This window comes from Oryx dammah, unplaced genomic scaffold, assembly GCF_014754425.2.
Source record: "Oryx dammah isolate SB20612 unplaced genomic scaffold, SCBI_Odam_1.1 HiC_scaffold_17, whole genome shotgun sequence".
Lineage (NCBI taxonomy): Eukaryota > Metazoa > Chordata > Mammalia > Artiodactyla > Bovidae > Oryx > Oryx dammah.
Window position 1 is genome coordinate 62,463,174 of NW_024070201.1, and position 12,738 is coordinate 62,475,911.

Here is a 12,738-nt window from a genome sequence, read left to right on the forward strand (position 1 = left end):
CTCTGCCATGTCACCATCTCATCTGAGAGTGCTACATGACCTCTCAGCTGCCATTTAACTTCCCCCAAGCTTCTGTGTGGACTTCCAAACTACAGTGCCATTACCCCGGGGAAATTCACGCAACCGCATCAAATAAAATTGCATCTCCCACAGGTGGGGAAGGGCCTGGGGTTGGCCTGCTTGGGTTCTTCTAATCCCAGCTCTGCTCCTCATTAGTTGTGTGAGCTCTGTACCCCAGTCTCTCTCTATATAAAATGGGGATGAATCCTACATCACAGGGCTGTGGTCAAGATTAAATGAGTTAATCTGTGCAAAGCGCTTAGAACAGTGCCTGGAACACAGGAAGTGCTGTATAAATGCCAGCTATTCACAGCAAAAACAAAAAAGAAAGCAGGTCAAAAAACTCCAATCAAAGTCTGCCTAAAATTCCTCCATCGCCTCCAACACTTCCTGTCCCCTTTTCTGGCTTCATTTAACGCATCAGCACTTTTCACTAACATACGCTGCATTTCATGACTTTGTGTTTCTTAGTATCTGCCTCCTCCTCTAGCATGTTAACTCATGAAGGCAAGGATTTCTACTGGAGCGTGGCACACAGGACGCCCTAGTACAAGTCTCAGTGATAATTATCCCTAGCTCACTATCAAGCTGATTTCTCTGGACGTTCTCCCAGCCCTGCACCATCTGGGACAGCCTCCAGCCTTCCAGTGAGGGGAAGCCGAATGCCCGTTACAAATGATTTCCAAGGTGCCAGGGAAGTCTCTGAGTTAGCCATCTACGTAGGCAGCAGAGTGCGATTCGGGAGTAACTCACTTCTTAGAAACACAGCCGAGTGGGTGGGTCTCAGGTCTGGGACAGAACAGGCTGAAACACCGGTTACCACAGTCTCTCATCACTGCGGACTGTGGTCCTGAGCCTGCCTGGCGGAGCACTCAGAACGCACCTGGTCATCCATGGTGTTCACCCCCTCGGGGCCCAGGGCTTCGATCGCCTGGCTGATGAGGTCGGTCCTTCCGCAGTTGAGCATGCGGAAGCCCAGGTCCTGGTTGAATTTTTCAGTAGCCGCTCGGGCATCCAGCCTCCGGAAGGAACTGAAACAGCATTCGGGTCTGCGCAGAGGAGACCAGGTGTTTAAGCCTGGCTGTTTCTGCTAAGACACGACCTCGCTACGAGAGGTGATACCGCTGTGCTAGGCCGATGTGCAGCGTGAGGATGGCGTGGATGGGGAGGACAGGGAATTACCATCTAATCGGCTGTGACTGGCCTTGTCATGCTCGGTGACAGGAAGAGCACACGCTTCAGCTTTTCTATAAACACGCTAAAGAAGTGCTCTGAGCTCTTGGGAGCTGTCAACGATCAGAAATGAAATCCCCCACAAAATGATCTCTTGGGACTTTCTGAGGAGGAAGAAGCTCTGGTTGGGGCTTGGGCAACACACAGTACTCGGTTGTGTATTTTTTTGCACAGAGTAGGCTGTACTCGTTCTCAGGAATGGTCATTGAGGCCAAGTTCCAGCCCTCGATGCCCCATCCTCTCCCCTCCATGCTTCCTGGTGAGGCCCAGAAGCACCAAAGAGACGGCAGAGAGTGGACCAGACTCCCAGGAGCAGCCAAGCCATCCTACCAAGGATGGCCATGGTCTGCAGAGGGTGTGCCCATGGGCTTTTGATAGGTGGCTTTTGCCTGGAGCCTTGATTGGGCCACAGAGTAGAAAACATGTGTCACAGGACAAGGTCATGGCATTTACAATGGAGACAGAGAAGGGGAGGGCAAAGCGAGCCTCTCCCAGGTCAAGGATGGCCAGGGGACCGACCGTTCCTCTGGAACAACTTCAAGAGGCCAGTCCAACACAACAGAGGCACACTGGGAAGGAAACTAAGGACCCAGGCTTGGGGCCACACAGGCCTGACTTCAAACTGAGGCATGGTCAGCTTGCTAGCTGAGCATCTGTGGGCAAGTTACTGCTCCTCCTGATTCTCAGCTTCTCCATCTGTAAAATGGGCATTAAAGCCCCTTCTCTGAGGTTGTCAAAGGACTGAGAAAATGCACATAAAATAGGAGAGCTCAGCACTGGCCTGCACCTAGGAAGTGCTCCAGAAAGTGGTGGCAACCGCAGGGAGGAGGGCCCACTCTGCTGTGTACCCCAACAGCCCCACTGTGAGTGCTCTCTCACCCAAAATGCAAATGGGAGTCTGCTCTGTGCCAGACCCGTGGCTGCGGAGGACACATTGGAGAGCAGCCCAGGTCCAGAACAGATCACTTCTAACAGGTGGGCTCACGAAGAGAGCACCTTAGAGCAGATCCAACGAGTGGGCTGCAGCCCCTGCTTTCAGCCCCCTCCCAATCCAGGAGAGTGAGGGAGCAGCGGGTTTACCCCGGCCCTCCCCGCCTCACTCCTGCCAGGTTGCATACTTGAGCTGCCGGGGCTCGCAGTCCAGGCCGGGCAGCAGCAGCCGGGCCGCCTGCCGGATGTCGCCGCTGTCCACGGTGAGGCTGCGGCGGTGCTCCGCGTATGTGATGGCCACACGCATCCACTCCATCAGCGGTGGCAGCAGCATGAAGGGCCTGGGGGTGGGGGGTGGCGGCAGAGAGAGAGAGAGGGTCAGGCCTGGGCAGGCACCCCCTTGAGCACCCCCTCTCAGGACAGCCATGGAGGCTGGGCCCACCCCCCCTAGACCTCTGTGTGGAGGGGACCTGACCTTCCTCCTCGGGGAGACCCCGATCTGCCCCCTTCCACAGGAGCTCTGTCAGGGCTTGGAAGGAATTCCTGTCATGGGCCATGAGCAGAGCCTGAGGGCCTCAGGTGGCCCAAGAGGAACTGGGGACTCTTGCCCCCTCCACAGAATTCAGGCGGGCTCTCCAGGGTGCTCGGGGGCAGAGAGGAAAGGGCTGAGCCCCTTCATCACCACAGACAACACCCCGAGGCTGTTTCCTTCTTTACTTGTGAGACGAGGTGATCCCCACCTCTCAGGACTACTGGGAGGCCAAGTGAGATGACGCATATCACACTATACGTGCATGGCTGACAGCCGCTCCCTCAACTGACCCCTGGGCTGAGGCGGATCTAGCCACTTCCTGTGGCAGGCTGGGCGGCCCCGTGGTGCTCCAGGTCCTCCAGGGAGGGAGCCCCGGGGCCTGTGTCGCACCCAGAACCCACGGCTATGGTGTGAGGCAGCTAGGAGGCCGGGAGAGGCAGCTCAGCAAGGCTTTGGAGCTACAAACTCAGGGGGCACCTGCCGCGGGTGTTTTGTGGGCCACCAGGGGGCGCCATTCACAGGAAGGCGACTACTGCCCCCTGGTGGAGCAATATCGTGGCTCTGCCACTCAGAGCTGGTCCCTGCCCTCCCCACCAAGCTGGACTCCTGTCTGTCTGTCCTCTGCCTGTTCTGGTCTCCAACAGTGAGACCTCAGAATGCTCCACAGCCTAGCATAGCTCATGCTGCAGAGAGGCCCTGACTGGTCTTGGCTTCATGCCTGCAGCCAAGCTGGCATGCTTCTCAGCCAAGCTGGTCTTGGCTTCATGCCTGCAGCCCCCATCCACACCCCTCCAACTTCCTCTGATACCCTGGGCTCCTCATGCGTTAGGTCCCTGCTGTTACCATCTTTCCCTCAGACAGGCAGAGAGGTACTCTGTCCAGGAGGAAGACCTCCATCCTTTCTCCTCAGCTTCTGAGTAAACCCCCTGCAGGGAATGTCCTTTCGAGACTTCTCTAAGGTTTCCAAAAGCTTAGGTCATCTTCAAAGTTTTCAAAGCTTCTCTCCTTGTGGGCAAAGGATGCCTTTTATTTATTTATTTATTTAATAAGATAACCAGATGGGGTTTGTAAAAGTGGCTCATTTGGAAGTTATTTTGATGTCCTGGTTCTGGCGTTCTGAAAATACACCTAGATTTGAATCATTTCACTGGTGCACCGTGTGGTTCGTCACTCAGTCGTGTCCAGCTCTTTGTGACCCCAGGGACTATAGCCAAGCAGGCTCCTCTGTCCATGGGGATTCTCCAGGCAAGAATACTGGAGTGGACTGCCACGCCCTCCTCCAGGGAATCTTCCCAACCCAGCGATCGGACTCAGGTCTCCCGCATTATAGGCGGATTCCGTCTGAGCCAACCAGGGAAGCCCAAAGTGTGCTAACTGTACCGACTGCTATGATGACAAGGTGGCCAAAGGCTGGGGAAGGCTTGTAGCCCTGGCCTTCAGGGATGCTCAGAACATCACCCCAACTTCCTTTCCAGCCCTGACTCAAACCTTTCATCAGGACACACCAGACCATCAGGCATTCATGGCTCTCAAGCCCACCCTGGCTGTCCCCATCTCCTCGAAAGAATGAACCAGCTCTCACCTCTGCTCATCCAGATCCTCTTTATCCTTCAAGGACTGGTTCCAATGCCACTTCTTTCTAGAGGCCTTCCCATATCCCTTCTCCAATGAAAATACTCTTCCTTCTCCAAGATCCCTTAGAACTCTATTCGAGAATAAGTATGTCTCATGTTCATGACTAGACTATTTCTCTTTAGACAAGAATGATGCCTCTACCATCCCTCTCCAAAGTATACCCGGCATAGGGCCTGGACACAACAGATCCTCAGTTAAGTTGAATACTGAAAGGATGGCTAAGCATCAGGAATGTGGCAGAATACATCCGAGTTTTCAGTTCTGGACCAAGTCCTCTTTCTGCCCAGGAAAAAAAAAAAAAAAAACACATGTACTTTTCAAGGGCACAATGTAGACTAGTTAAGAGTGGGAAGCCAGGACCCTTTATGGGGAGCTTGTAGAATCCAGGAAGGAACCACAATTCATTTGTGAATTACCCTCCTGTTTGTAAGATCTTCCTTGGTTGTGAATGCCCATTTGAATTCCCCCCAAATATTTTGGAATTTTACAGTTCTTATACCACAGTGCTGCAAGGTAAGCTTAGAGACATATGTCTACATATCAGTCCTTCTGATTCAAGGGGAAGGCTTTATTTAATCCACCAGCACTGGAGACTGAAGGGTAAGCAAAAAGATAGTTCACGGATGTGTCAGCCATTCTTCCCTATTGTGGCCAACAGCCAAGACAAAGAGCCAAGTGTTGCCACAAACGCTTTGAGCAGCATCTCCCAGCTGCCCTACGGGAAATCTGAGAGGGAACTCAGGAAACCATGAAGTCTAATTAGATGGTGTCATGATGCATTCCCCAGGCTTATGCCTCTTATAACTCGGCACGTGAAAAGATAGAGTATTGGTAACTGGTGGGCAGATACTAGGGACTGGTTCATTAAGCCTCCAATTTACCAACTTAGCTGGAGATGTGGAAAACTGAAAACTACATTTCGCAGACTCCTTTGTAATTAGACTTCACCATTAAGACATAGCTGCATGAGATCTGATAAATGGATGTGAGGCGGAGGTCCCCTTTGTGTCTTCTTTGCTTGGTTCTACCAGCAGACCAAATCATAAAACATGAGGTATTACTTTCCCCTTGTAGAGCATTCCAGCATCCATTTCCTGACTTCCTGAGTGCTTCAGAGACAGCAGTACTGCTACTGAAGGCAACAGCAAAACCTTCTTGACTCCAGCTTCAATCCTGAATTGCAGTTTCTGGGGTCATCTCAGAGGGAGAAACCCTCCAATAGCAAGTTTTGTATTGTTCTTGGTTGGAGTCATTCCTGGAGGTTCAGCCTTAGACCTGCTCCTTGAGCACACACAATGATTCTTTTGGCACATAATTCCCTACATTGAATCCCTTCTTGTTGAAAACACCTAGGGTGGTTTCTGTTCCCTGAATTGCACACTGATTAATATTCTCAACATACAAAAATACTCCAGGGTTAAAGCTATCACTATGCCTCTGGTGCCCACTTGTCCACATCCAAGGCCATTGCAGGCCCCCAAATGATCCTTTCAGGCCTTTCTCCTTGGCCTACCCACCAGTTGACCTGTGGCCCATAGGAAAGTAAAATGAGGAGCAATTCATGGACTTTCTCAATAACATCCTTCCCTTGGCCTGTGGGTTCCAGGCTACTACTTCCTTTCAGGTTATTTCATCTAGCCCATTGGGCATGCTGAGAAGCTGGCCTTCGTTACTGGACATTCTGGAAAATCCCTATAAAAACTCCCATCTGTACTGGCCACGGCTGTGTTCTAACACAGGGTGCAAGGGCTCCAGAGGAGCAAGGCTGGGAATGATTGGCTATGCACCATCCCCAGGGTCTCTCTGGTTCCCTTCCAGAGAAAAAGGCCTGCTTTTCTCTTTTTGCCTTTTCCCCAGACTGCGGTTGGCTGCAAGCCACTGACTGTCCCCTGTGCTGGGCCTGGCACCTTGGACTCGGGGTTCTCAAGTGCTTTGGTCTCAGGATCCCCTTTGTTCTCTTACAGATTATTCATGCCCTCAGAGAGCTTTTGTTTGTGTGTTGTTCTATCGCTAATTACTGTATCCGAAATTAAAACAGAGAACTTCAAACCTCTGAATACACATTCTGTCAGCCATCAGAGTGATACTGTGCTTGTTATGTTTCCCTGAAAAACTCCCCAGGGACTTGTGAGAAAATGAGTGAAAAGGCAAATAACATCTCATTGTTATGAAAATAATGCTGACCCTGGGGCTTCCTGAGAAGTCTCTGGGACCCAGAGGGTCCCCAGACCACACTTTGAGAACTGCTGCCTTTACAGATGCAGCCTTGCCCTGGGGCAAGGCTGCTCTCAGGCATGGGGCTGGCATCCCACCCCAGTCCAATTCTAGAATGGTGTGTGGTGTACATGCACACTCCTGGCTGAAGGATCTGAGGATTCTACACCGAATCTCCACTGGGAGAAAACCCTAGTTTCTAGAAGCCACTGAATTGAGTCTATAACCTTGGGCATATCATTACCTTCTTTGGGCCTGTTTTTCTTTTAAAGATGGGGTTAGGTTGGTGATTTCTAGACACTTACCATCATGAGAAACCCTTTTGCTGTTATTTCACAGCCTCCATAAGATAAAAGCTGTACCTTCTGTACAGAGGTCAAGTACATGGGCTCTTGAGGGAGACTGCCCTAGATTGCAATCCATTGCACTCTCGATGAATTAAATTATAATCCTGTGCAAGTTATCTTCTCTCTCTAGACTCAGCTGTCCCATCAACAAAATGGGTATCAATAATAGGGCCACCACAAAAGACAGCCAGAAGTATGTATATAAAGTGCTAGCACATGGTAAGTTCTTGGTAAAGGTTAGCTGTTACTGTCATTTTAGTGTCTGTTGATAGAGAAAATACATAGTAGCAGAAAAGGCTACAAGAATCTATTAAATGCCTCAGCTCCAGCCTTCATCAAGCCCAGCCAATTCCCTCTCCACATCCCCCAACCTTCCGGCAAGTATAAACATGCAAAGCTTGCAAAAGCCTGCCAGCGAGCTGCCCACCACCCACTCCACCCCAGCTCATAAAACAGAGCAACAAACGCAACCACTATGTCGAGTGTGATCTGGAGACTGTTTCTGGCGTTGCAGGGCCTTGGCTGTCAAGAATCCTAGACGGGGGAAGGGGCAAGGACAACACAGACCCAGGAGCTTCGGGGTCATGAGCAAGCGAGGGCGTGAGGGGGTAGGCACGGGATACTGTGAGGGACCTGCAGTCCTCGAGGGCTGCTGGCGGCCTAACCTCGGAAACACTACACGTACACGTGCAAACACATCCGGTCGGGCTGCTCCTGTGACAAACAAGGCCACTTAAAAGGGTCACCGACTCCAAGCATTTGTCTTTGTGTGCATAAAATAGCAATTCACATCATGAGGAGAACTCATAAAATATAGCAAAGAAAGTGGGCCTTTAACAGGAAGTGGGGTGAGGAGGAGGAAACAGAGGCCCCAGGAGGCCCCGTGTCTCGCCTAAGGTCACAGAACCCGTCAGCAGCAACAGGGAGACCAGCTCCAAGCGTCATGACTCAGTTTCTCTTCTCCCTCTTTAATCAAACATTTGAGCCTGAGTATATCAAGCCAACAGGCTCACAAGGCCCCTCACCAGGACCAGGCCTGCAAAAGCCATTTTTTCCCATTAAAAAAGAAATGAAAGAGAAGAAACTTCTTAAGGCCTTGGTTTTAAGAGGTCCCTGCAGCCTGGGAAAAAAAAAAAAAAAAAAAAAAAAACAAACCCTGCCCCACTCAGCAAGCGTATGATTTATTGGGATTACAGTCCCATAAGCGGTGTCTTAACAACATGAAACAGGAAACGCCTCCGATTTCTAGCTCAAAGCAGGCTCTGTTCTTCCTTGAGGTGGGCAGGGGCCTTGGGGAGAGAGTCAGGTTGGCAGAACTGGAGGCCCAGGCATGATAAGACCTTGTGCCTCTGTCCCCACCAGGCAGGCCAAGTCTGGGGCCAGTAGGTATGTCCCCTCTGCGCCCACTCATGAGGACGGGGTTCAAGTATTCAAGCAGGCGGGTCTGGGAGGTGCCCACTGGCTGGGTAGGCCCTAGACACCCGGCCTGAGCTCAGCCCCGGGAAACCTGGGCCATGGTTTCTTAACTTCCACTGTTGACTGGGAGAAGACGGGGGCCTTGGGGCACAGGCCTGGCTCCCGGGGCTGGGAGGGTTTGGGGAGGCCCATGATGCCTTAGGCTAGCTCCGTAAGGAGATGTCTTCATCACCATCTAAGCTCAGCCCACCCTGAGATAAGGATCCTTAGTCTAGGAAAGGAATCTCACAAGGACCAGCCACACAGATGATGGTTGAGGGAGGGGCTGGCCAGAAGATCTCCCACCCTCAGCCCTAAATTCTTGCACTGACTTTGCCCTGCCTTCAGTGAGGGTCACTGCTGAGCCCTAGGGTGGAATGGGGTGACCTTCCCTCCAGTCCTTCTCTCTTCAGGACCTTGTTCGGAAGCACACTGCTTCCACACCCCACCCTGCCATGCTGCCTGGATTGGGCCTGGTAAGTGGCACCATCAGGAACCTGCAAAGATGCCAACCTTTTCCCAATCAAGTGCCAGCTCTTCAAACAGAGACTGCTCTGGGAAAGTCAAGGTTGGCTCTGCTTTGCCAACTCTGAGGCCCTCACCCCCAGATATCCCAAGATTTCCGGAGGTCTGTGGTGGCCTAACACCAAGCCAAAACATCCATGGAGAATGAAACCAACATTGTCCCAAATGAAGTCAGATTCCACTCTCAGCACAAAGGACGCGATTCTAGTCTGGCTCACATCTTGGACTAATTATTTTTCTAGAATGGCTTGGTAAACCAGAGTGGTTTGGCTCAGCTTGGAGTCAGAGCTGAGCAGGCATCTCTCTTCTGATTCTGAGGACTATCTCCCCCCAACAGCCCCTTGGCCTTGAACCCGGCAGCTGACCCCTAGCAGAATCGCCACCTGGGGTCAGGTGACTTCTGTGAGAGGCAGGGCTTAGGGCTTTCTTCGGGGAAATATGCTTTTCTTATTAAAACCCATCTGGTACAGATTAGAGGCACCAGAAAAACCTCAGATATGCATATGGATATAAATTTAGATTACAACCCAGTCGTGATTAGCTGTGAACGACTTCCCTACCTCTTCCTATTGGTTGCCCATCAGGGAACCTCAACATGAGCTATGGATGGAAGGCCAATAGTGTAACAATAGGGGTATCCTGGGGTATGCTGGCCCAGCTCCTCAGGCAGCCAGGATTACTCAGGAAACACAAACAGCTAGTGTGTACAGAGCATCTGCTAAGCACCTGGCCCTGTTTTAAGCCCTTTACATCTATTGACTCATCTCATCCTCATTGCTACTTTAGGAAACAGGTATTATTATTGTCCCCACTTTATATATGGGGAAACTGAGGCCTGTAGAGGTCAAGTAACTTGCTCTAGGTCACACACCTAGTAAGTGGAGGTAGTCCCAGGCAGGGTACCCCCAAGATCCAAGCTCCCAAATAGTATACTCCACCGCCACCTAGCTTAGTAAGTTGACTCTGGCTTCCCATTTTCTGGACTCTACGCCACCACTTTCATCTTGGGAATGATGAGTACTAAGCACAGATTAACCATGTAATCTGTCACCAAGCTGGACCACATTTGAGAAGGAAGAAGAGTGCTCCTGCCAACAACACTGGGACAGCAGGCATGAGAGACAAGTGTCTCAGGCAAACACAAACACCCGGTCACCCTAGCATTTAGCACTTGGGTGAAGCACCTTGCCTGGCTCATGGGTCCCTGCAGCAGTGGGAGGCCCTCTCTGCCCACCCGCCCTGAGCCTGGTCTCCATTCTGCTCCTGCACAGCACACGCACGCTAACTTGCTTCAGTCGTGTCCGACTCTTTGCTATGCCATGGACTGTAGCCTGCCAGGCTCCTCTATCCATGGGATTCTCCAGGCCAGAATACTAGAGCGGGTGGCTATTTTCTCCTCCAGGGGATCTTCCTGACCCAGGGATTGAACCCACACCTCTTATGTCTCCTGCACTGGCAGGCAGGTTCTTTACCACTATTGCCACCTAGGAAGCCCCAAAACATACGCCAGTTGTAATCATTTTGCTAGCTGGCATTGACTGCTTTGTCCTCAGACTATAATCTCTCTGAAGGCAGAGACTGCTGTTGTCCCTCAGGACAGAAGCCCATGTTAGAGACTCAACTTTTGAATTTAGAAATGCACAGCATGCCTCTCACTCCTGGAGGCAGAGCCCTCGAGCTGCGAACATGTTCTCAGGAGTCTGCTTTTACTCTAGTGCTCTCCACAGGGTCTCTGAGCTCTAAGTCAGCCAGATGAGCTCATGAAACGGGGAAGCACTTTGTCTTCCATGCTTGGAGGCCTGAGCTGACTTGGGTATTAACAAATGGTTCTCTTCAGAAAAGAAAGAAAATATTGCCCTGATAAAAAGATAACCATTTCACAGGAGAATTTTCTACCCAGGAACCACTTCCTGGGGGAACTCAGCAGACTGGGGCTAAGGCGGTTTTTCTGGGAGGCTGGAGCTGTCCCAGGGAGGCAATGGCAGGTGTGGTTCAGCAGATGTCCATGTGGCCTTGAGCCGTGATTCAGGGGACAGAGCCATCTATCTTTGATAACTGGGCCTGACTCCAGGGTGGCTTCTTATGTGGGTGGATGTTACAGATTTCAGTGGAGACTGTACCCCTCCACCCTCTCCCACCCAGCAGGGAGGACTCCCAGTGCTGCGAGCTTCAAGGCATCTATCTGGCCTCTCAGGCCAAGGCCCTCCCGCATGGTGGCCTGGCTGGTCAGCAGCTGGCCCAGCCGGCAAAGTATCGCTGCTTCCCACGCACCTGGAATGGAGCGGGGTGAAGGCAGGCCTCTCTCCACCTGGCTAGGGTATGGCTCCCTTGGCCTCCCGGCCACACCCCACCCATGGGGCTCGCTGTTGCATGAAGGTGTGAGAGATGTAGAATCACCCGGGCTCAGCGTCTGTGATGGCTGACAAGAAACCACAGTTCTTTCACCTTGTGAAAGAAGTCAGACCGGCAAGGGCCTCCAGCCTGCTCAAGTACAAGCTCCTTCTTTTGAACACAACGCTTTCAAAACACGGTGACGGTGCTTGTCGCCACTCATGGACCTCAGCCAAGTCAGGCTGGAGAGGAGCCTGTGGCTTAGCTGTCCTGCTCCACTTATCCCGCGGATAACTGCTGAGCAGTGGGGTGGGGGTTGGGTCTTTTATTTAGTCTTTGAATAGGTATTCCTGTCTGGATTCAGCTGGGTATTATCACACAGCATCTGCCTTCTCCCATACCCCAGAGTCTAAGGCAGAAAGGGGACCCATTCACACAGTCAGGTGAAGAGTTTCCAGAAGGGACTTTCTTGGTGGCCCAGTGGTTAGTTAAGACTCCATGCTCCCAATACAGGGGGCCTGGGTTGGGTTACTGGTCAGGGAACTAAGATCCCACATGCCACCGCTAAAACATGTCACACACAGCAATGAAGATCACAAGTGCTGAAACTAAGACCCAGCACACCCAAATCAATCAACCAACCAATCAGTCCAATGGCTCAAGTGGTAAAGAATCCACCTTTAGTGCAGGAGACATAAGAGTTCCATCCCTGGGTCAGGAAGATCTCTTGGAGGAGGAAATGGCAACCCACTCCAGTATCCTTGTTTGGAAAGTCCCGTGGACAGAGGAGCCTGGCCGGCTACAGTCCATGGGGTCGCAAAGAGTTGGATGCAACTGAGCACGTGATGAAAGGATTAAAAAAAAAAGTTTCCAGAAACTTCTAGGAGGAGGTAGGGGCATGTCTGTTGAGGCCTGGCAGAGAAGCACATGTGTAAGGGGAACGTTCTCGACTGGTTACCAGTGAATTTGACCTGTACTGTAGAGGCAGTGCACTCCAACTCAGTCAGAGAAAAAGGTTCCCAGCACTTGTTCAGGCTTTCTGTACCCCCACCCCAACTGCAGCTTCAGGGAAGATGCTGGCCTGGGCAGTAAAGCAGTAAAGCCACATTGCTAAGATTTGCTGAGGGCCTACTATGTGCCAAGTAAGCATGAGGCCATTCTGCAAACTTTACCCTCTAACAGCTACCCTGTAAGGGAGGTATAACTATTAGTCTGCGTTTTACAAATGTGAACACCAAGGCTTTGAGAGGTTTGGACACATGTCCAAGGTCACACAGCTAGCCAGTGGTGAGCTGTCTGGCTCTAAAGCGAAAGACTCCTAGGTCTTTCCAGAGACCAAACAAACTGTCATGCATGAAATGCTCTGAGCCCCTGGCCGGTGGAGAACTGGAAGGCAGGCATGAGGGAGAAAAGAGTTACTGTAGTGCGCCCACAGGCCTGCTGTGCCCACCGCCTCATCAGCACTGAAGGCAGGAG

The 12,738-nt window shown here is 51.6% G+C and overlaps 1 protein-coding gene across 1 annotated transcript in view; it reads right to left on the bottom strand.

Annotated features, from left to right (window-relative positions):
- Positions 1-12,738, bottom strand: part of ABTB2 (ankyrin repeat and BTB domain containing 2) — a 184,099-nt gene that overhangs the window by 19,372 nt on the left and 151,989 nt on the right. The window contains exons 4-5 of the mRNA XM_040258982.1: positions 2,412-2,564; positions 944-1,109 (exon numbers count right to left, since the gene is read on the bottom strand). Coding sequence (XP_040114916.1) covers positions 944-1,109; positions 2,412-2,564 — 319 coding nt within the window. The remainder of the gene's footprint in view (positions 1-943; positions 1,110-2,411; positions 2,565-12,738) is intronic.